A 25714-nucleotide genomic window follows, 5' to 3' on the forward strand; every position below is an offset into this window, starting at 1 on the left:
ACATGCTCAAGAAGAGCTCTTCATACATGACATTGACTCTTTGACTCAATGATAAATCCTAAGGCTCTCAATGGGAGCCACTAACAAATAAAATCTCTTGCTCATGAAACCCATGAAGCAAGCCTTACAATAATAATTTTATTCTCTTCTTTTTCATCATTTACAAAGATCATAATTACATGTCATTATGAAGACCGAACCTAGTTACACTTTACAACACTCCCTCTTAACTAGGGAGGTATTCATAATGGTACTTGGTCATTCTCAATCTGAAGAATTTCTCATAAGAAGAATCAAATTGGTAACCCATTTGTCTAGCATCATATCAACCAACATTGTTACATAGCAAGGCCTTGACTAACAGCTCTATCTCTCCACAAGATTTGAGCTCAATGTTGGCGAGACCAATGATTTATAGACACTCTCATCATTGTCTCTCTCGGAACATACCCTACCCGGGTACTCAGGGTGTGTTCCATGAGGACTATTCTTATCTTGGACTCCCCAGCGCTCAAAGAATATCAGTCCTCCATGACTACTCTTCTCTTGGATGCCCTATTTCATCCTCAAAGAGTATCGAATGCCAAATTATTACCCAATCCTCTCATTTTGTCTTCCCAGGTGAAGACCAGAATGATGTGTCTATCTCTCCCTCTCAATTAGGGAGGACATATCTATTCCATTAAAGGAATTTACTCATTCCTACACAAGGAATGTACCTAAGCTCCCTCTTGGCTTAGGAATTTCCAAGTTTCTTCCAAGTAAGAAACTTTCCAGGCTCCCTCTCAAAATAGGGACCTTCAGCAGCTCCTCAGGTGGAGATGATGGGACAACCAGCTGCTTGAAGACTCCTTTCTTCGATGTCATGAATTTCTTATTTGTTGTGGAGTCTTCATCTTTTGGGACTTCTTCATAGGGCACAGACCATCCATCACTTTCATCCATCAGTCATGTCATTACTCCTTTCATCGGAAAGTGATCCATCAGTCTTCATCTGGCATTGCTTCATGTTATGCTACCTTCATCAGGCTTTCTTTTTCAGAAGGTTCTTGCATCCTTCTACATGGTTCTTCATGGAAGACATTCATAGTTCTTCCCTTCGATAGCCCTACATAAGCCCATCCAAATATTTGTTCAAAAATAAGAAATGAAAATAAAAATTACCTTTATGATGGTCTTTCATCCTGACATCTTCTAGTTTGCATCAGCATCCTGCATACATGTTGACATATCTCCCAAAGATATCCATTGTCAAGGGTCTCCATCCTTTTCAGACTTCCATCAGAGTCTTCATATCTTTCAGGGAGATTTCCTAGTCAAATCTTCTTGGTCTTCCGGATGTTGATTGCCTTTACCATGGTTGCATATCTCACGATCTCTTCCTTCCTTTCTTCACATATTTCATTTCATTCCCAGGAGCTTCCAATCAGAGTTCCTCAATTGTAGTCAACCACCTCATACTCCATATGAGGACATATTATGTCGATTTCATCTAGTGTGACCCATGCCTTCCAGCATCTTTTTCACAGGAAGAGATTTCTTTCCTTTGATCACGCTTCTCAAAATAGAGCAGTGATCCAAATTACCTGCAACCATACAACATGACTTTATAAAATCAAATACAAGCATACATACCTCATTTACCTTTAGGCCATCTAGGCTTCTTTCAGCAGCTTGCTTGATTGAAAAGAGCTTCAATCCCTTGATCTACTTCATATGTCATCATACCATCATCCCATGAATTCCACAAGTTGGAGTTCCTGATGAAACACTTGCTTCCTCTCTAGATCGGTGAACCCTCTGATGAGGATTCCATCAGAGAATCTTGAGGATCTCGCATATCCTTATCCAACAGATGTTTCCCTTTTGACTGATGTATGATGAGACTTGTCCTAGATGACCTCTTCCATTGACCTTTCAATGAGGTCACCAAGAGCTATATCCTTCAAAGTTGACTATCAGACATCCTTCATGTTTCTTATGGTGATGTCTCGAGCTCTTACTTCTAATGCTTTTCCTCTTCCCTAGACTTCTTTCTTTCGGCTTCCTCCACTTCTTCGGTGAAATGGATTTCTTCTCTATTCTCCTTGTTATTGCCCTTGAACTTAGGACAATCTTTTCTGTAGTGCTCATAGCATTGAATCTTAGTTATGTTCTTTCTTTTCGACAAATGTCTGAATACTTTTGCCCTCAACCTGTCTTCTTCTATCTTGCATAGAAACCACTAGTTGTTGAATGGGATAGCCTTCTTATCCTCATAGACATTGTTACATTGTTCATCAGTTAGTGCGTGTAGAACAATGAGGATTATCTCTCCCAAATCTTGCAATTGAGATCTTATGAAGATAATCCTTTATCTTTGATACCTTCAATTTTGTAAGATCAGATCTAAGTGATATGACCTTCTTTATCACATCTTCAAAGAATAGTTCTACCAGCGTATCATATATATATCTTTTTGATGTCTCCAATATTGCTATGTGAGGGGACCTTTCCAAGAATCCCTTTCCATGTATTCAGAGGAGACCTTTTCATTGATATGTTCAATGACTTCACTTTCTTCGAGGACTATGTCTATCCTCCTTTTCCATGCAAGGAATTTCGATGACCCAACTATCTTATAACTCTCCTTGCAAAACGAAGTCATTTTACCAAATTTGATTATAGAATGAAAGATACTTACTTGACAAGTGAAGATGAAATCTTCAACTTGATCGCTTTGATGGTGGTTGAAGAAGATGTATTAGTTCTCCCATTGGATGATCTTCTTCCAAATGAAAAACCCTTCTTCAACAAAGGAGATTGCTCCTTTTATGATGTCAATGCCTTTAGATCTAGTTTCCTTTGTTGATGGTGATTGATGAGGATTTTTTTGATCCTTCCTTGGATGATCTTAGTCCTAGAAATGCTTCTCTATATGTTGGGTTGCCTTGCCTTGTAAATCTCTTCATCTTCATGAGGGTCTTTTTGGTATTTTGCTAAAGATTATAGGATCCAATACTCTTGTTGGTGTAGACTTCTAGTTGCCTTTATTTGTAGATCTATTCACCTTGAGTAGAAATAAGGCTTTGGCCTTGATTATTTGATGATCCCAAGACTTCTCCTGAAGTAGACCTTCTTCTTTGATCTAGGGTTTGATTCTTCAATGTAGATCCTTCACTTTGTTTTGATGCCTTCCTTGAAACTCGATCCTTGAGTGTCTCTTAGATTAGATGCCCTTCCTTAACTGTCGCCTTAGCTCTGATACCATGTTGAGAAATCTAGGGCATTAGCATTAGGTGATTTCTCTTCGATTAGTTACTGCTTGTGAATGCTTTTTACTTGTTTAGATTAGGATCTTCGTCATGTTAGATTATTAATGTTCTTCTTCATCAAACAGTAACCAATGCATGAACATAAATACACAAGAGACACAGCATGTAGGCCACGAGCCAAGGTCAAAACCTCTCACTCTTTGGGAGGAAAGCCCGCACAAATTCTTCCTATAGAGATTCCAATTGATGAATACCAAGACCAAAACCCCCGACCTAGTAGCCACTCCAAGACCAAGACACACGTTCTCTAGTCAATCCTCTTCTTGACTGCTCTTCCACCGAGATCCTCATCATTAACTTGATACCGAGATCTTCATCATTGCCTTAATGCGATGATACCTCATCACAATAGTATCACCAACAAACTGTGGTTCCAAAAAACTGTTATGTCACTAATACTCCTTCTCTGCACTTGATGCGACCCCTAGATAGAGAAACTCTTCATTGTAAGGTAGCATCTCGTTGTCCCTTCATCTTCCTTCAGAAATTCACCTGAACTTCTTAATTGTGATCCCATCCGAATAGGTCTTATTTCCACTATGAATCGAGCTTCAGAGAGATCCGAACTGTGGAGATTCGAACTGTACTACCCTAGACAATATTTCTCTAGCCCTTCAATACTCCTTGTTGTCACTATGATCTGAACTTAAAAGGGATTTGAATTCCCTACCCAATCTCCATTTATGTGCCTTAGACCAAGCTCCTTTTCTCACGTCTAAACTCTATAATCACTCTCCGAAATCTCAGAGATATCCAAGCTACTGAACTATGGAAATGCGAATTGTCTACACGCCTATATATAGTCGTTTTCCCATCAATATAAGCCAACTTGTCATTTCAAATAGAGGTGTTGCCTTATAATGTGAGCCGACATGAGTTTATTATCCTTTCTTGAAGTCAACATGAAGAGAGGATTGTGCGCTTGCCGTTGGAGGGCTATATAGACTTATATACAATTGACACATGCTCAAGAAGAGCTCTTCATACTAAGAAATAAAAAATCTCTTGCTCATGAAACCCATGAAGCAAGCCTTACAATAATAATTTTATTCTCTTCTTTTTCATCATTTACAAAGATCATAATTACATGTCATTATGAAGACCGAACCTAGTTACATTTTACAACAACTCACACATCAATATTTGTGCCAAATACAAGAAGAAGAATAGCGAAGTCAAGGAAGAGAGAAAAAGAAGTCAAAGGACAGAGAATTTGGTGGTTTTTGGCTTGTTTTTGTTCACACGTGCGAAGGTGCTAGGCCAACTCTACAAAGTTGCAAGTCTGAAATTGCAGGTTTGAATTTCTATGCTTGACCAGATTTGATAAGGTTTGACCAACATTGACTTTTGTTGACTTTGACTTGGTTGGAGGAGTTTTGAAAGAGGGTTGACTTGGGTCTATGTGGAGGTCTTTGTCTTGATTTTTGGGTCTTGGATATCTCACTTTCATCTAATTCTATAAGAAGAGAATTTGTTTGGGTTTTCCCCTTTGTGGGGTTTTGCCCTAGCGTGGAGCCTATATCTTTGTGTACTTTGTCTTTTGTGATCTTCAAGCACTTTATATTTTGATAATTGCTTAATGAAAAAGACATAATAAAGGTAATAAAGCTAACAAACATTTACAAGTAATTATCAAGTAAGAGGAATCAACCCTAATCTACTAGCACATTGATTTCTCAACATTATGGACATTGTCATTTAGCTTCACAACATATTACATCCTTCACTAAGCTTGTTTTGAATTTTGATATTGCCCATGAAGATGCCATGATGAAGATGTTTGTTCTTACCTTAGAATAATTTGTAAGAATGTGATTTGAAACCCTTGTCAGAGAGGAAACATCTAGGTCCAATGAAACCATTTTGCAATAATTGGGATCATGATTATGACGAATCCTTGATGGACCAACCTTTTTCCCCATAACACATCCATGTATGAGATTTCAAATCCAAAGGAAGAAAGGTATGATGAATCTATTAAGGATTTTATCACGGCTCCACATAAAGAAGATGTTGTTGATGAAGGTACTCAAGCATCATTTTATTTTAAATTTAAATAAAATCCCTATGAAGATAAGAAAGTTCACATGTGCATATTCCCCTATGTGAAGGTGAAGATGGCAGCTAAGAGTATGAAAGTATTGACACCTTTCTCAAGATTGGTACGCATGAATGGGATATAGACAATTTGGTTAAACTAATGGAGACCCCATCTACAACACCAGTAGTGAAATTGCTAAAGCTAAGTCCTAGATCTTTGTGTAGGATGCCTCGACAAGAGAACCACTCATCCTGTCCATAAGTCGCCACGGGGTATCACAGGGGAAGGCTGAACCTTTCACCTTGTACACAGTGCACTACTAGGGGAGGGTAAGTTGCCCTATGGTCACTTGTCGCTCCAAGAAGTACCCCAAGCCCCCCGGAGCTCCCAGAGCTCAATGCATGCATCATGCAGGGCCCTCATGAGAGGGTCTCTCAACGACTCCAAGTCGTTCTCGGAAAGTCAAGAATTTGACCTTTCCCCGGGGCTTCGTCAAAATGTCAACGACCGACTCATCTATACCGATATGATGGAGCCTTATTGCTCCTCGTTGTACCATAACCCGGATAAAGTGGTACCTGATATCGATATGTTTGGAGCAATCATGAAATACGGGATTCTCTGATAAGCGAATCCCACTCTGGTTGTCACACAAGATCACGGTAGTATCCAATGTATATCCAAACAACTCAATGAAGAGCTTCTGCAACCAGACAGCCTCACAAGAGGCCATTCTCGCAACAATGTACTCTGCCTCAGCAGTGCTCAAAGCCACCGACTTTTGCTTCCTGCTCATCGAGGATATCAAAGTAGATCCCAAAGAGAAACAGCACCTGGAAGTGCTCTTTCGGTCCACCACACTGCCTGCCCAATCAGCATCGGTATATCCATGTAGTCTCACATCTCCAGCAGTGTATCTCAACCCATGAGTGATTGTGCCACGAAGATATCTCAACAGATTCTTGGCACCAATCCAATATGAGTGGTGAGTCTCAACCATATGTTGACTCAATGTGTTGACTGCAAAACATATATCCGGACAGGAGTTCACCAAGAACATCAATGCTCCTATGAGTTGACGATACTTGGTAGCATTTTGCAAAACAGGTCTGGCAGCACTACCGCTTAACTTCTTGAAGTCAAGCTCCATCGAGGTAGTCACGGGCTTGCAATCCACCATACCGAATCTCTCCAATATCTCCACCACATATTTTCCTTGACATAGGAAAATCTCCCCTGGCTTCTGCCAGACTTCCAGTCCTAAGAAATAGTGCATCAGTCCTAGGTCCTTCATTTCAAACTCGGAAGCCAACTCCCTCTTACATTTGTGAATGAGAGGGTCTGCACCTGTCAGAAAGAGGTCGTCAACGTACAGCACCAATATGAGAGGCTTATAATCTTCAACCTTAAAGTAAAGGTTTGGGTCGGCTTCACTCCTAGTGAATCCCAACGTCATCAAGTAGCTATCGATCCTCTCATACCAAGCTTGAGGTGCTTGCTTCAGCCCATAGAGGACTTTCTTCAACCTGCACACGTGAGATTCTCGATCATGAATCTCAAATCCTTCGGGTTGTTCCACATAGACTTCCTCTTTGATCGAACCATGCAAGAACACGGTTTTGACATCCATCTGATGTAGGTTCCATCCTTGCGAAGCAGCAAGGGCTATGATCGAGTGGATGGTGGTGTATCGGGCAACAGGTGCAAATATCTCGTCATAGTCTATACCTTCCTTTTGAGAGAAGCCACGAGCGACAAAACGAGCCTTATACTTTTCAGCACTTCCATCAGCTCCATGCTTTATCTTGTAAAGCCATTTCGAAGTGATAATTGTTTTGTCCTGGGGTCTGGGGACCACATCTCAAACATCGTTCTTCATGATGGACTCATATTCCTCAGTCATAGCATCCTTCCATACTTGATGCTTCATGGCTTCTGCAAACGATGAAGGCTCATTTTGAATGATCGTGCTCATAATGGTCAAGTATCCCTGATACTTGGTCGGCTTCTTACTTTCACGGAAAGTCCCTCTGGGTGCAATGTGTCCTTCGGCATCATCAAGTGTCCCCCTAAGCCATGAGGGCCTCTTCCTAGAAGAGGAAGGCTCTTGTGAAGGGGGATCAATAGGGTCCATAGGTTCTTCCACTTTGGGCATCGTCTCATCTTTCTTTTCCTCCGGTTTCCTGGTGTCAGCTTCTCCAGTTTTCCTTAGTATAGGAAGATTGTCAACTTTGCTAAGAGCCATATCTTCGTCAAAGGTGACATCATGGCTAATCTCAACTTCCCTTTGACCAGCCACATAGATTCTATAGCCCCTAGTATTTTCGCTATAGCCCACGAAGATTCCCTTCTTTCCAGATGCACCCAATTATTCCTTTTCCCTTTCGGCATCTAAAAATATACAGGACTTCCAAAAATTCTAAAATGAGATACATCAGGTTTCTTACCAATGAACATCTCTTCGGGAGTCTTGGAATCCAATGCTTGATGAGGGCATCGGTTTTGAACATATACAGTGGTTTTCGCAGCTTCGGACCATAGAAACTTTGGAAGCCTTTGATCATGGAGCATGGAACGAACAGCTTCCAAAATCGTACGGTTCTTCCTTTCCGCCACACCATTCTGCTCAGGAGTGTATCGTGTTGTGGTCTCCCTCTTAATGCCAGCTTTTTTGCAAAAGTCATGGAACTCATTGGATTCATACTCAATCCCATTATCAGTCCTTAAGATCTTGATCTTCTTCTTAGTTTGATTCTCGATCAAGGCTTTGAAGTGACGGAACCAAGAGAACACTTCATCCTTCTTTTTCAAGAAGTATATCCAAGTCTTGTGAGAATAATCATCTGTAAAAGTGAGATAATATAAATATCCTCCCAAAGAGTTCACATGCATCATACCAGATATGTCAGAGTGAACCAACTGCAATATATCGGAGGTCTTGCTATGGCTTGAGGGGAATGGTCCCCTTTTGAGTTTTCCTTCGGCACACCCTGGACATACACCTTCTTCTTGCTCCACTTTAAACTCTGGCATACCGGTCACCATTTGTTTCACATCGGGTAGAGCTTTATAATGAAGGTGGGCAAACCTCTGGTGCCATAGTTCGAACTAAAGAGATGTGTCACAAGACATGACACCCAACGGACTTCCTCCGACTTGATATAAAGAGTCAACTCGAAACCCAAGAGTGAAAGCATCACTAAAATTCTTTTTCCATACACGTACCTTGCCATCAATGAAGGCCACCTTGTAGCCTTTGTCTTCCATTGTTGAAATGGACACCAGGTTCTTCTTGAGATCAAGTACATATAGGACTTCCTGCAAATGGATTGTGTTACCCTGATTCAATTGAAGAGTAACATTTCCTGCACCCTTTATGGGATAGGTGGAGTTGTCTCCAAGAATAATTTCGAGGTTGGTCTCCTTCTCTATTAGATTAGAGAGAGCTTCTTTGTAACCAGTGAAGTGCCTTGAGGCACCACTATCAATAAGCCAATTGCCCAATGAGTCCGGAGGAGAAGTAGTAGAGAAGGTCGATATCAGATAATATTCATCTTGCTTATTGTTAACAACGTTAGATTCATACCTGGAGTTTCTTGCCTTCTTGGAGGGTTGACCACTTCCTTGATTTCCGGCATTCCTCTTTCCTTTGGGGGGAATGGTCCCCTTTTGAGTTTTCCTTCGGCACACCCTGGACATACACCTTCTTCTTGCTCCACTTTAAACTCTGGCATACCGGTCACCATTTGTTTCACATCGGGTAGAGCTTTATAATGAAGGTGGGCAAACCTCTGGTGCCATAGTTCGAACTAAAGAGATGTGTCACAAGACATGACACCCAACGGACTTCCTCCGACTTGATATAAAGAGTCAACTCGAAACCCAAGAGTGAAAGCATCACTAAAATTCTTTTTCCATACACGTACCTTGCCATCAATGAAGGCCACCTTGTAGCCTTTGTCTTCCATTGTCGAAATGGACACCAGGTTCTTCTTGAGATCAAGTACATATAGGACTTCCTGCAAATGGATTGTGTTACCCTGATTCAATTGAAGAGTAACATTTCCTGCACCCTTTATGGGATAGGTGGAGTTGTCTCCAAGAATAATTTCGAGGTTGGTCTCCTTCTCTATTAGATTAGAGAGAGCTTCTTTGTAACCAGTGAAGTGCCTTGAGGCACCACTATCAATAAGCCAATTGCCCAATGAGTCTGGAGGAGAAGTAGTAGAGAGGGTCGATATCAGATAATATTCATCTTGCTTATTGTTAACAACGTTAGATTCATACCTGGAGTTTCTTGCCTTCTTGGAGGGTTGACCACTTCCTTGATTTCCGGCATTCCTCTTTCCTTTGCCATTGAACCTGCCCTTCCTTCAATTGTTGTTGGAATTGCCTCGGGAGTGATTTTGATCATCGTCATGAGATGTTTCATTTCTATTAGGACACTCCCTTGCATAGTGGCCAATTTTGTTGCAAACAAAACATCTTCCTTTCCTTCCACCTTTTAGTCCGGCCTTTCCTTTAGATTTTGACCGGAATTATTTTTCCTTTTAGCATGAGAGGAGAAAGCAGTGGGATTGCCTCTAAATGCAGGCATTTCCTGCTCTTCCATCCTTGTCTCTTCTTAAATGCATCTCGCTATCAATTCCTCAAATCCTGGAATTACATTATTGTTGAGAAGAGTGGTTCTAAATACATACCATTCAGATGGGAGTCCTCCAAGAGTTGTGATAGTCAATTCCCTGTCAGGAATGACTTCCCCAATATATAGGAGATAATTCTTGATCTCAGTGATCCTTAAGAAGTAGGACTGCATATTCTCGTCTTTGCCCTTCTTAATTTCCTTCAACTTATTCTTAAGAAACAAAACTTGATTTGCATCACTAACTTTAAACAAGCTTACCAGTCTATCGTAGATTTCCTTGGAGGTGGTTAGCTCAAAAACGTAGGCCACCAGGCACTTGTCGATAAAGTCCCGGATGATCTTCTTTGCTTTGACTCCACCCCTGGTCCACTTGTTCCTTGCAGCAATCGATGCATTTCATGGAGGCTCAATGATTTTGCCTCTCACATGGTTCAACACTTTCTGTTCTTCCAATGTCAGATCGAGAGACATCTTCCACCCGAGATAGTCGGACTTCTCACGGAGCTTGTCTTCGGCAGGCAAGTGTGATGAGGAACCCATGAAGTCTATAGACTTTTCCAACAATCTTCGGTGATTGCTCTTGCTCTTGCTCTTGCTTGGGCTTTGTCTTCACCTCAGCTCTGATACCATGTTAATTTAGGGTATGTTCTATGCTTAGGGCAGTTTACTTCAATTTCTTCTTATTAGCCATTGTTTAGCAATCACATTAACATAAAGTAAAATGCTGATAGAACAAAAATAGATCAACAAAAAACAAGCCAAGACAAGAGACACCAAATGTGGCAGCTAGCCAGGGACAAACCCCAATGTGGGGAAACCCTTTGATCAATTCTTCTATAATCTTCAATAGTTCAGCAGAGAGAGAAATAGTACAAATGTACAGTTCTGTAATTTTATGACAGCAGTAATAAAACCAGCACTTTCAAAGTTGGTCAAACAGTCCACAAATGACCTTGAGTCAACCTTGGTCAACTCGGCCTTCAACAGCAATGAAGGTCAACCCAAAACAGCCCAAAAGAGATGGTCAAAAGTGGTCAATGCATATGCAGCCCTGCGGTCAACCCTAACCAGTCAACGCTGGTCAATTCGGTGGTCAAATCAAGTCAACGGTTTGTTGTTCAGATCTGCGGCTTGCTTGATGGAGACTCCTCACACTAGGCCGAAGTCAAAACAACCTCTTCACTGGTCAACGCAGTCAAACTTAGCTTGCTGCTCCTTGGTCAACCTCAGTCAACGTTGAAACAGACCTGCGTCCTCCTTCTATCTGCGTCTTCCTTCTTGCTGCGTCCTTCTTCTCCCACGTGAGAGATGTTGCTCCTTGTATACCCAATCAAGTAAGGAGAGAGAGAGAAGAATGTAAGATGAGATGAGATGAGTGAATAATGCCTCAACCTAACTTGTATTTATATGAATCGTTGAGGATGTGTGCCACACATTTAGTTGCTGGCCGACCTTGACAATTTGCCAAGTAAATACAAATAAATTCATATCTCCATAAATACTTGTCGGAATTGGATGATCGTTAGATCAATCCTACACCTCTCAACGAGAGGAATCCAAGAAAAACACGAGCTGCCATAAATAAGATGACCCACATGGAGTTTGGCCCTAGTTGCCAATTTTAACAGTTTCTCTCCTATTTCTTATGGTAATATTGTTCCTAATGCTTTATTGAAGTATATTTTAGAAGTTGTTGATTATTAGCCTTTGTGGAATAACTTATTGCACAAGTATCTTGCTTAAGTTATTGGATCTAAGATAGCATTTTAATTCAATTAAATTAGCAGGTATCTCTAATTTTTTAGAATTATAGTGTTATTTTATATCTCTATCAATCTGACAACTTGATTTGAGTGTGCAGAGATCTTTTATATTCGAAAGCTTGGGCATGAGGGGAAGTCCTCAGTTGGACCAGCCAACTCCCAAGGCATAAGAACTGAAGAGCCTTCCTGATTAAATCTCGAGACTTATCTAACGAAGTTTCTCTTGCAGGGTTTCTTGGCTAGTGCCTCATTTAAAATTATTTATCTTTTATATACTATGTTTAATTGATAGATCTGGCTAGGAAGAGATTAATTCTACTGATCTGGGAGCGGAGTTGGACTCATACTCCTCATATCCATTAGATTTGTATTCTATTTGTATAGATCTAATTAATTTGTAAAATAATTTTAATTTTATAATTCCTTGGGGATTTGGGATTTTATTTTCAAATTTTGTATATATTGGGTCTTAAGTGTTTTATTTTTACTTGTGCAAGTAAAGATCGAAGGTTATTCAAGAAAAGTTTTGGGATTTGAGATAGATCGAGGCCCTGGAGGGCGCCTTCCTAATTAAATCTTGAGACTTATCTAACGAAGTTTGTCTTGCAGAGTTTCTTGGCTAGTGCCTCATTTAAAATTATTTATCTTTTATATACTATGTTTAATTTATAGATCTGGCTAAGAAGAGATTAGTTCTAATGATCTGGGACCAGAGTTGGACTCATACTCCTCAGATCCATTAAATTTGCATTCTATGTGTAAATCTAATTAATTTGTAAAATAATTTTAATTTTCTAATTCCTTGGGGATTTGGGATTTTATTTTCAAATTGTGTATATATTGAGTCTTGGGTGTTTTATTTTTACTTGTGCGAGTAAAGATCGAAGGTTATTCAAGAAAAGTTTTGGGATTTGAGACAGATCTAGGCCTTGGAGGGCTAGTCTCAATTTTTGTTTGCAGGGCCGAATAAATCAAGATTATTCAGTGGAGGCGAAGATCTGGGGTTTAGCAAAATTTTTGTGAGATTTGGGCACAAATCCAAGCCTTTGAGGCCTAACGATGCCCTTTGATATCCCTGTCGTGGCTTCTCCTCTCTCTCGGCGCTCTCCTTTCCCTATCGGCACCCCTGCCTTTCTTCTCCACTGCTCATCTTCCCTCCACTCAACTCTTCCGCAACTCCTAAACTCCCTCTCGGCCTTGCTTATTACCTCCTCCGCTACCCTATCGGAGCCCCTCACCTCAGTCGCAACTCTTCCAACCTGCCGCAGCCTCCCTTGAAAATCTGCTCTGCCTCCAAGGTGTTAGAAAATGTAATTATGTTCGGTCTTCAATAATGTACTTGAGTCATCATGTAATGTATTTGTCAAAAGAATAAAGAAAAGAATTTGTATTATTATTATTGTGACTTATTAAAGCATGGGTTTCATGCTTGGGTCACCATGTTTTAGGTCAAAGTCCCCATTGAGGACTTCTATGATTTATTCTGAGTCTATAGAATTATTGTACATTTAAATAAACCCTTCTTTGGCTTTTGAATCGTGTAAAAAGGTTAAGTATTGAGTCAAATATGAATTATGGAACCTCCACACCATGTTGGCCTAGAAGAAGATCAAGTCGGCCTAAGGACCCTATTCGACCCCACAAGAAGCCTATAAAAGGAAGCTCGTAGAATTCATTTGGAGCATCATTCTCTCACAAGTTCGAATTCTCTTGTAGCTGAAAGAAGTGAAAAAATCTCTTGTTCTTGGGCAGAAGTGCGAAGTTCTCTTGTAGCAGGGAAAAGATGTGAAGTTTGTTGTCAGGAAGCCAAAGTGAAGGCGAGTTTGGGGAAGTTTAAGGAGACAAGGAAAATCGAAATTTTGGTGTCTCTCTCTCTCTGTTTCCTGCCCTGGATTGAGAGATCGAAGTCTTCCATGTTTCACTATTGCCGGAAGCTGCCAGTTGCCGTAAATTGCTGCATCGTAGAAGTTGTTGGGAAGAGGTCGAAATTCTGGGATGCTGACTTGGTGTTGAGGGAAGGTTTGGTCCTGGTCTAGGGTGAAGAGTCTCAAAAAATACTATTGAAAGGAAGAATTATCTTGACTGGGTTTACCACTCGAAGGGGGTTTTGCCCTGGCATGTGCCTACATCTGGTGTCTATTGTTTTATGTGCTGCTGCTTTTGGAAATTGCTTGATGAACTAAAGAAAGAAGATATAAAGAATCGTAATAATACGAAACGTCACAAGTAATTATCAAGAATAAGAAAATATTTACTGCCTTTCTGATTTTCTAACACAAGGCTGAAGGCAGCCCATCCTTGCGTCCCTTCTCCTCATCCGCTGCCCCAATATTCCCTTGCAGCCTCCTTTCCTCCATCTGCAGCCTCATTCTCCTTCTCGGCCTGCACCTTTATCTTCTAACCCTTACACTGCTTTAATGCAGATTTCTTTTGCTGCCTGTAGCAGCCTTCAAGGCTTAACGCAGGCCTATCTTCCTCATTGCTGTCCCTTCACCCTTTCAAGAAATTTCGTTCAGATCTGAGGTGGGTGATTTGATCTACAGATCTGGAAAGGGTCTTCAAGCCCTAGGGCTTCCGGGTGCATTTTCCTAACCTTTTACCTTGTCATTTCGGTCAAGTAAATTTGCATAGCAGTGCTATTAAAACTCATTTAACACTGAAAAATCCTTAACACACTAGGGCATTTACGTAATAAATTTTATCATAAATCCTAGGTGACTGTCATAAGGTATTCAGAGGACTGAAATATCAGTTTGCAGTAAGTACTTTCTGTCGTATTCAGTATGTTTTTTGCTCTTATAATCACTGAATCTAACTGTTGTCATAAATTTAATCTCTGGAATTTTAAGTAATTTAGCTCATTGTGTGAAAGGGAACTGTTTTGCATCATCAGTAAGATTGAAAATAATTGTTGGCATTGGTATTTGAGAAGTTTAATGCTTGTTATCTTTTGAATTTCATGATCTGAATTTGTGCACACACAAGCTCACTTGCTGAAGCACATTTGTTTCACATATTTGGTAAAGAAGATAAGTTTAAGGAGTTGTGGGCATCTAATGTTCTAATTTGCTCAAGGGTATTCTTGTTTCATTGATTTGTGAAAGTTAATTGTGCTAAAGATCTATTTCTCTCTAAGACTAAGTAGCATTGAAGGTGATAATTGATTGATTGAGATCTAATTGCATATTGGGCATCTTTTAGATAATTGGTTTTGGAATTTCAAGCAATTGTCATTGGAATTTTTCATTGAGATTGTCTAATCGAAATTTCTTAAATAAGTACTTGGAAAAATAACTCAAGATAAACCATAATCTAAGTACTTGTAAGGCTTTAACAATCTTCCTCTAATAATCATCCTCTAACTTCACATTGCATTTGCATCCTAAGATAGTCGTGCATATTAAAATTTACCTCCAAGCATAAGCTTGGTTGATAGAAAGATAGGCACACATTTTCATCTTCTCTTGAGAAGTCTAGCCTTTCTAGTATTTTAAACAGTAACCTTGTAGTCGTGAGAGCCACAATTTCTGCAGCATCAGCAGCATGGGTACGTTAGATTTCAAGGAGAGGGATTGTTAGTCACACCCTTGTGTGTTTCACCCAATGTTTTAAAACTCCAACTTACTCCGACTCGGCCGAGGGTCGACTCCGACTCGGCCGAGGGTTGACTCCGACTCGATATCGACTCGGCCAGTTCGATTTCAATGACTCGATCTTTGTAAAAAATACATTAAATATTTATTTTTTTTATAAAAAAAACATAAATTTAAAGATTTTCATTCATGTTTCCAAACACACAGCATTATAATATAGATAGAAGACAACATATAATCAATGTAGGCTCATGTATATATCCATTATATCAAAATGGCACCCAGTGCATTGTCCAATACATACATGATGATGATATAGAGATCAAAAGAAAAACACATAACCAAGGAGGCTAGAAATGGCCTCTACAACAAAAGTAAATTGTGACCAGTACTACTAGCTACTGCTAGAGGAGACAAGATCATCTGGATCAACCTCTGGATCAGAGTCAGACAGGGGGCCCCATGGCTCCTTCTCATCATCATCTCCAACAGCAACTATAGAAGTGGTAGCACTAGCAAGCTGTGCAACAACTACAAGCTGAGATACACGATATATGCGCTTCTGTCGTGGCTGAGCAGAGGAAGCACCTGCAACTGGAGGACTTGGGGCTAGCCCTGAGGCTGGTACAAGTGGATCTGCATTCAACTGAACATTATGTTCGAGTGATTCCTCCACCTGTAAACCCAAATCAAGATCCTCATCAGAATCAAACTCTGTTGGATGACTCTCCACTACCCAATCTAATGTTGGATCAATGTCTTCCAACACAATGGGATCTGAACTAGGTCTTTTGTTCAACAATTGGTTGCGTCTGAGCCGAAGGTTGTATCGAACATAGACTAGATCATTTAACTGTTTTTGATCCAAACGGTTTCTCTTCTTTGTGTGAATCATCTCAAAGACAGACCAATTGCGCTCACACCCAGTAGCACTGCAAGTTTGACTCAAAATACAAATTGCAAACATCTGCAATTCAGGACAATGGCTACCAAAAGCCTCCCACCATCGTGCTGCAAAAAACATAGGAGTGTAATGATTTAGCTCAACAAAATTTCAAATTATATCCAACTTTTAAATTATAAACGATTTAAAGAAATAAGTATTAAGAATTTGAAAATTAAAATTTTTGTTTACCTAGCTCATCTGCTTCCCTTGCAATCTTTGCTAGGTTCTTCCCAAAGGTACCTGAGGCATCGCTGAAGGTTGTGGCCTGTCGGTGTATCTCCCGCTGATCACACTCCAATGGGATCATGCGATCAATGCAGTCAATCAATCCATCTCTAACCTCCCCCTTCAAAGCTCTTGTCTCCTTAGCTTTATAATGATACCATGGGTTCAAAAAATACCCAGCTGCATGTATAGGGCGATGGAGTTGATTGTTCCATCTTTCATCAATGATTGCCCAAATGGGCCCATACTTAGCCACTTTATCCTTGTATGCCCTCTTTATTTGCTCCTTTGCTTGATCCATAGCCTCATAAATGAATCCCATAGCCAATATTTCGCCATCCACCAACCGCAACACCTTAACCAGTGCCTTAGCAAGCTTCACAATCTCTGCTGCCTTTCTCCAAAATATTTCTTCATTAACTTTCTTTTTCAATTCTTTGCCTTCTAGTTTGTGAGACCACTGGCTTTGATTCCATTCTTCACTGGAAAATATCTTTTGCAAGTCTCTATGTTGTGAAAGCATAGATTGCAATGTCAAAAAATGAGTAGCAAATCTAGTAATGGCAGGCCTAATAATATCCCTTCCCCCTATGTGTTTCCTCATAAGGCTCAAAATCCATGAATGATTGTAGATAAATTTTGTTATGCTTTTGGCGTGATCTACAGTGTTTTTCACCCAATCTAATTTGCCAATATCCTCAAGCATGAGGTCTATGCAATGTGCAGCACATGGGGTCCAAAAGATGGTTTTGTGTTTTTCCTCTAACAATTTACCAGCAAGAACATAGTCAGAGGCATTATCTGTGATGACTTGAACAACATTAGCCACCACCACCTCCTCAACAACCTCATCCAATAGTTGAAACAACAATTGTCCATCATTTACCTTATCAGATGCATCAACTAATTTTAGAAACATGGTTCCCTGTGGGCAGAAGATAAGAAAGATTATGATGGTACGGTTTCTTTGATCAGTCCATCCATGTGAGATGATGGTACATCATATTCTTGCCCATGAGTTTTTGAAATCTTTCAAATACTTATTAATGGAGACAATTTCCTTCTGCAAACGATATCCCCTTATCTCATGCATAGTAGGGCCTTTGAAGCCTTTTCCAACAGCATGTATAGCATCAAACATAGGCTCATAATATGGTGAACGAGAAGCATTTAAGGGGATATCAGCATCATACCACCATCTATATATGTAATCACAAGCAGTCTCCCTCAATTCTTTCTTCCAATGGTCATCCAAAGTGGGCTGCAAAGTTCTACTAGCTTGAGGACCATGTGCATGTGATGGAGAGGAGGGTGTGACAGTGAAATAACTTTTGATATTCATATCACCCTTTTTCATTTTACCCTTACCCTTTTCTTGAATAGACTCGAAAGAGGGAGGAACATATCGGAAGGGGTTGGATGCATCAGTACAAGGGATAGAGGAAGAACCCTCAAAATCAAAATGGGGGTTGGTAGCCAGCATTTTTTGTATATTCCTCTTCCTCCCAATTTCAGCGTCTAACTCTTTTTGCCTAGCCTTTTCTTCTTTAAACTTCTCAAATTTGGCTAACAATTCCTTCCTAATCTCCCCAATTTCATCTGATTCACATGGAATAATTTGGCCTCTAATCCCCACCAAGTGTTGTTTCGCCCTATTAATGCCCCCAAGACCATCCTTAATTTTTCTATGGCAAAATTTGCAATGCATTTGACTATCAACCATTTCAACATATGCCCAAGCAGCATCCCTCACTCTAGGTGCCATTTTTTGACTTGGAAATGAAAGCAAAAAATCTAAAAATGAAAACAAAAAAAATAGCATTGCTTCAATGTTCATTTCTTTCACAAAAAACACTTTTCAATTTCCAGATTTGCACATAAAAATTAATAAGCAAAAACAGATTTTTACAAGTGAAAAAAAAAATACCTTCAGGCACAAACTGCCTCCTCAAGGTTGCTCCAAGAAACCAACTCCTCAATGCTGCTCCAAATGGCTGCCCAAAAAGCTCCCCACTCCTGCTACAATGCTTGCCCAAGACTCCTCACTACTGCTCCAAAAACAAACTCCACAACTCCTCACAAACTCTCACTCAAATTCTCACTCAAATGCATGAGATGGCTGTGAGGAAATGAGAGGGGTTGGGTGGGTTTTATAGGGTTTAGGAGAGGGGAATGGACCCCAAATACACTATAAACAAACTAGAAACCTGTTTGGAGTCCCAGCCATAAAAAATGTTCGTTTTTTTGGTTCACGGGCCGCTGTTAAACAACCTGGCCAAGTATGCTCAAACTCAGCCAAGCCAGCCGGGTTATTACCGAGCCGGCCGAGTTGTGGCTCGGTAATAACCCAGTCGGTCGAACCGGTTCACTGGCCGGGTTGACTCGATGAGGTTGTGGCTCAGACCAACTAGGCCAAGTCGGTTCCAAGCCAGCGAAATTTTAAAACAGAGGTTTCACCTTGACTTCTCTCTGCCACTTACTATAGAGTTCAAGCTCAATATAAATAAAGATCAAAGGTCATACTTAGACTAAGTAAAGTCAACCAAGATTCCTGCATTTCACATCAGTCCTAAGAATTGCATTTCATATAGGATAGTTACACATTAAAGCAACAATTGTCCATCTGGTACTTGGTCTTAAAATTTGTAAGGCAAGAGTGTTGACTCCATAAGGCACTGCTTTCAAATATCTATATATCTAATTGAATCCTTAAAATCTTGCTAAATCTAAACAAGTGCTAAGCCACTCAACTGTGTCTCCTGGACTAATTGGTTCCCAACTTGTCCTTCTTCATTCTATTTCCATAGGGTCTATCCCCCATAGCCTGTTGTTGGGAGACAGCTTAGACAGAGAGGTTTGGGATCAGGGTGACAGCCCTTGAACTGAGTCGTTGTCGCAGCGCCTATACATTTTGAGCGAAAACAAACCCCATTATATCAAATGACTCCTTTGACTAGTATTCATACATTCTATATCTCTCACGTAACATGTATTCATTTTCGAACACCTTCATCTTTAACTAACTTTCAGATTTGATAAAAATAGTAGGTTCATCTTCTGCACTCAAGTAGAGAAGTCCTTTTGTTTTTTGAAATCATAACATAGACATGATCTCACCATATCTCATTACTTTGGAGACTTTATGGTAAGCAATGACGAACAGTGACACATGTTGTGATGGTAATACTGCACTTCATGAAGCCAACACAACCATGCCAGACACTCTTAATAAGCAGATAGGAATCACACACATTCTTATGATCTCAACACTTCCAAGAGCTAGTCAAATATTAGATAGGGAATTCATTCTGATATGCTAGCATCACTAACTTGGATATCTTATAAAATACCACCCTTTTCAAAACAATGTACTTGTTTCTTGGATACTTACTTTTAATTTTGTACAGACTTTGGGCCAATTAGATACATGCTAACGACGCAATTCAGTTTCATAGTGATGTACTACTTGGCAATAATTTCAATAAGTTCCATAAAGAATCTTGCTTCCAAACAAAAGAGTGCACAATAATTACATAATAATCAATTATATGATGTAGGTATCAATGCACCTTGTGCTATCAATATATTAACAAAAAACAGCCAAAGATATAACATTCCTCACTGGAATCAAATCCAAATCCAACAGAAGTTATATAATAAACAACCGATAAAAAAAACTTTCCAAAAAAGGCAGCATGTCTATTTATTTACATTTTATATGGAGTTTCTTAACATTAATTTCAGCAACCAAATATTCTTGATATATTTCAATTTTTAACCCGAACAACAGTAGAGTGAAAAAAACTAATTAACGAATATATCTATGACATTATGAAAGAGAACTGTGGTTACCTGGATGCCTGCTCATAGCTGTAAAATTTCACAGCAGAATTGGGTACTATCCTAGCACAATTTGTACCATTCCCTTTGAAAAATCCACGAATGCCTTCTGTACGCCATATATGATGTAACCCTTGGACCATGCCATTGTATTTAGGGTTGAGAGGATTTTGAACCTTTTAAAGTCAAAAACCAAAATTACAATTTGTCATGCAACAAGGTAAAATACAGATCCAAAAATATTTACAACCATTATACTCTATACTCATCCCAGTTTAAATTAAGCAATGAACTCCATTCCCATCAATAGATAAAAATTAAGTTTTTTCAGTTACAGGTTAATATGTATTTTGTATCTTTTACAAAGTTTTACACAAACTTTATATATACACAAACACACACACTGGAATGTGATGTGTGATGCACACACATGTATATTAGTACATGTACAAGTGCACTCTATACCAAAATATATATTTATACATATATATGCTTTATGGTTACAGATAATATATACATAGTAATGTGACATAACAGAGAGATATATATATTGCAACGTGACACACCTTCGTAGGCTTTAGCAGTCAAATTTTACTGTGAGAAAATGGACCCCTTGGCCTGGCCATGACCTTAAAATTAGATTTTTATTATTTTTATTTGTTGCAATGTGACATACATATACATGCTTTACACATAATATATGCATAGCAATGTGACTGAATACAGATATATAACATATCACATTGCTATGTATATATTATGTGTAAAGCATATTCATGTCTGTCACATTGCTATATATATATATATATATATAGAGAGAGAGAGAGAGAGCTGTATTATTAAAATTTTGGAATTGGACTAACTTTTTACCGAATACATATTTCCTGGTTTAGAGGTGGGATATTAAAAAATAGCAAAGCCTCTCCCATGTCTAGACTAACTTCACAATCACATTGTCTGCCATATCTGAAATACCACATGAAATGTTTGATGCAAAAAAACTATTGAGCTCCATTTAGCTCTTTTAATTTCAGCTTCGAATGGAATATTTTCAAGAGGTAAAGGTTGTCTAAAAAAGTATGAAAGCAATAAAATAGCAGATACAAGGATTGGGAATCAACATAACATTTAAGTGACACATTCCACCAACATATCCATTTCCTCATCCTATTTTGTAAGAGTTACACATAGATATAATGGCAAATAATAATGTGAAAAATAGAGAAAAGATAGTTGGAAAATAGTTTCAATGATGTCGTAGCAAAAAACATTGGTGAGAGAGGGATGTAAGTTATGTAAGTTAACTAACGCGCAATCTGTAACTCATTAACCAATGGCATAACTTAAGCTAAGATATGACTTCAGCATTACGATTACTTTATTACAAAAAATGGCATCACGACAAGTACACACCGCGTATATTACTAAACTATGAGATATGACCATTACAAACATTTATTTTAACACCCTCCCATTATGGTCAAACTAAACATGGTTGCTTGTCCCATAACAAAAACAATTTATCTACACCAAGCAAGATGTAAAGAGTATCTACAGCCCACTTTTGGGTAGTGTCAGCAATCAGCAACTAGAAATGAAATGTCTGCCATGAAACTACCATGGACAATGTAAAACAAGTCATGTCACTAACCATTTGTCTGACCACTGACTCACCAGCAGGATGAGGTGATAGTCGAAGTCAGCTGAAGAATTCAGCACCTCTTACCATCGATGCAGATTTTGGTTGTCCACTGAAATTACCCCTTCATTGTACAAGCACCCCATCCTACTTCACTATAGAAGCTACTTTTTCCCCTATTAGGGTTTTATTCTCTTCATGTTTTTCATCAACAGCAGAAGATAAGGTACAACACACATGTTGTTTGCCTTCTCTTTTTCATCTTCCACTTGGCCATTTGTCTCTTGGTTGAGAAAGGTCATCCAACCACACATGTAGCACTCATGTTTCTTTTCCTTCTATTATAACCTCCAAATAAGCACTGCCTTCTGCCTGATTTGGATCATTTTTGGAAACCTCGTCACCAAATTCTTCTTGTACACCACCCTCAAAAGGGATTCCCTTCCTCCTACATTGTTCTACTATGCAAAGTGGATGATTTGACGCGCATACTACACCCATCATCAGAAACTTTCAAATCTATTTTTTTGAAATGGGCTGAAGCATCTACAAATTCCCATAAACTATGGCATCTTTAATGTACATCGTGTTACCCGTCTTTCAGCAGGGGTACTACAAGTAACAAAACCTTTTGGCCACGCCATATAAGCCCAAAGGATGTGCCTTATAGCCATCTGGATGTGTGCTATTTTGTGAAAGTGACTATTATATCCTCATTGGTATGATATGCCATGGTTACTCCCTGTCTTGTTTATTTGATGGTTTGTCTGTCTTTGTGGCATTATTGACTTCCCCCTAGTGGGCGGTAACTTCCTGCCATGATGGGTATTCTTATACCCTGGGATGGTGTTACAGGTATCATGGATTATGCATTACTAGGACTCATGGTTTAAGGGAGCACTTGCATTAATAAAGCCTTGTAAGGGTGATCGTGTGTACTTTTCCCCAACATTATCCCTTATAATACCGGTGCACCCCCCTACCCCACATGTGCCACATGTCTTATGTATTTTGCACTGGCCTTTGACCTTGGCTAAACATCCTGATTAGTCTCACAAATCCCAATGAATTTGCGTCTTCCAAGGCATCATGCTACGTCTTTTGAGGCAAAGAGGGTGTCAATTTAATTCTCTATGCCAGGATCAACCACTTGTTTTTTGAAGGTATCAAAACGCCCTCACAGATCTCTAGTTACAATGGTGGACCCATTTTTTGGGCAAGAGTCAAGACAGCTTTCCATATGGCATTGCAAGCAACAAGATTTAAAGGCAAATGAATTGGACAAAGATGATAGGACAAGCAAGTATCATCTACAAGCCAAATCAGTTCAATGCTCAAGAAAAGTGACATCAAGCCAAGCTCTTCAAGTACTTATACCACATGTGGGAATGACATCATCCTCTTTGGGGCTATTGGATGGTTTAAAGAGGAAACATAAGGGTAAATTGGAATGTTGAAGTTTATTTGTGCAAATTGGAGCCCCAAAGGGCTAATTAACCAAATAACAACTCAAAATTACTCCAAGAAAGGGTCAAAGGGCTTCAAGTCATCCTAGCCGCTAGCATTCCAAGGAAGAAAGGGAGGTTGAATTCTTCAAGCAAGCAAAAGAAGCACCTACAAGATAGACACTAAGGCAAAAAGTGAATAAGTAAGCTCCCAAGGGCTAAAATAAGCAAAGTAAAACCAATTCAAAGGTCAAAGACAAGCATATTCTCTCAATTGAGGCAGTAGTTGGAATGATTAAAGGCTAAGAAAGAAGGTTAAGCCCTCTTGGGGCAAGATTAAGCCCTTCTCAAGTAAATCTAAGGAAACTTATTGATGAAGGAGAAGCCCCAAGGGCAATTTCAAGTATTTCAAAGCCAAATTCAAGTATTATGCACTAAATCAGCTAGCCAGTTGCATGAAAGGGGGGCCAAACCCTCATTTTGTGTGCGAGAAGGTCAAGAAAGCAAGATGTTGCATAGAAGGAGCCATATACAAGTCAATTATGAGGAACAAAGCAACGAAAAGTCACATCACAAGAAAAATGACCCAAATTCCAAGCAATGAAGACTATCTCATGCAAGCCATCCACATAGGCTAGCAACCAGCCCTAGCCCAGTCGTTTGGAGGTCAAAAGAGGGTCAAATCAAGTCAGAAGACCATCAATAGAGAGTTGACTTACAACCGAACCAACCATGCAATTACAAGTGCAAAAGGAGGTCTAGGGTTTATCTCACACCTACTTGCTAATTCATACAAGGTATTGTTGTTCTCTTTTGGGACATGATTCGCTCTCCCCTCTAGGGTAAATAATCTTATCTTCTATAGTTCTTGGTTTCTTGGTTGGAGGATTTGTTCCTTTGGAAGCCCTCCTAGTAGTATTTTGGTTCCATTACTTGTATTGTTTTAATGCTAGTGTCATATCCTTGGTGTTCCACCTAGTAATCAAAACCTCAAGCATTGAGATTCCAAACCAAATAGTGGACATAATTCACTGTCCTTGACTCTTGTGGAAAAGTGATCAATTTCTCTATAAAGTTATTTTTCAAAAATTACAGTATTTTTGTAAATTTGTATTTAGCATTAAATATCAAAACTCTATTAAATTATATATTTAAAAAAATCCAAAGTACAGATTATAAAAATTCCAAAACTATTCTAATAGTGAATTCCTTCACTAACTTGTGGTTTAAATTGCATTTATTGACTATTTTATTGGACAAATCACCACAAATTTGCATTTTGGGGTAGCCCTAAATCCCTAAGGTTGTATGACCCTTTTTTTTTGCTCTATATTGTTGTGCTAACATTGTTTCCAAGTGTTTTAAGGTTGACTACAGGTTTTGGAAATCATCTACAGAAACTAAAAGTAATTGAAGGCAAACCCTTGCCTTACAATACATGAAATTCAAGGTATATTCTTTTGTATCCATTATAATTTATAATTGATTTAAAGAGGTTCTCCATTGAATTATTCAATACTTTTAGATCATATATTATAATATTTGCTGTCCAAAATGACTTTCATGTCTGATCAAGTTTTTGGGCCAAGTCAATTTTTAGCCCTCACAATTGTGGGCTATTTTCTAGGTAGTTGAGTTGTACATTGAATATATTTGTAACTACTCATCCAAATTTGGTTTCATGTTTACTGGAAAGAACATTCATAATACTAACATTTCCAATGTAGTTCTTTGAGTTTTAGGTCCACCAAGAGCTAATTTGGGGTCCCCAAAGTGACCTTCTGCTTGTTGTCCTACTGCAATCCTTTGAATTACAAAAGCTACAGGCCTTAACAGCAAGCTTATCTTCTTCTTACAGCCACATAGAACAGATATAACATCTCCAATTCATTTCCTATTGTGGTAAAAAATTCTTATACTCAATTTGTGGCACTTTCAAGCTTATCTTCTTGATATACTCAGTATTTTCTTTTGCTGGTCTGCAATATAAGTCTGTTGTTATATCACTAATCAGATCAGATTTGTTATCACATTAACTCCTACCTCTTTCATATACTTTCACTTAGGCACAGGTCTACTTATTCCTTGGTTTAGTTGTTGTTTGTAGGGATGGACATCTTAGTATCTGTGGGCTAGTTCGACATTCTCGGAGTGGATGGAGTGCTATCCCTCCTTATCATTCTTTCACATGATTGGAGTTAGTGAAACCTTGTTTTGCATCTATTCTTGGACCAGTCTAATACGATGTTCACGGATTTATATA

At 39.1% G+C, this 25714-nt stretch overlaps 1 protein-coding gene across 1 annotated transcript in view; it reads right to left on the reverse strand.

The window, feature by feature from the left end:
* Positions 1 to 25714, reverse strand: part of LOC149232833 (mitochondrial adenine nucleotide transporter ADNT1-like) — a 224856-nt gene that overhangs the window by 162021 nt on the left and 37121 nt on the right. Inside the window, exon 3 of the mRNA XM_089379527.1 lies at positions 20380 to 20543. Within this exon, the coding sequence (XP_089235653.1) occupies positions 20380 to 20543 (164 nt within the window). The remainder of the gene's footprint in view (positions 1 to 20379; positions 20544 to 25714) is intronic.

This window comes from Pinus tabuliformis, chromosome J (genome assembly GCF_031772625.1).
Source record: "Pinus tabuliformis cultivar Carrire ecotype Pingquan chromosome J, CPIR1, whole genome shotgun sequence".
NCBI lineage: Eukaryota > Viridiplantae > Streptophyta > Pinopsida > Pinales > Pinaceae > Pinus > Pinus tabuliformis.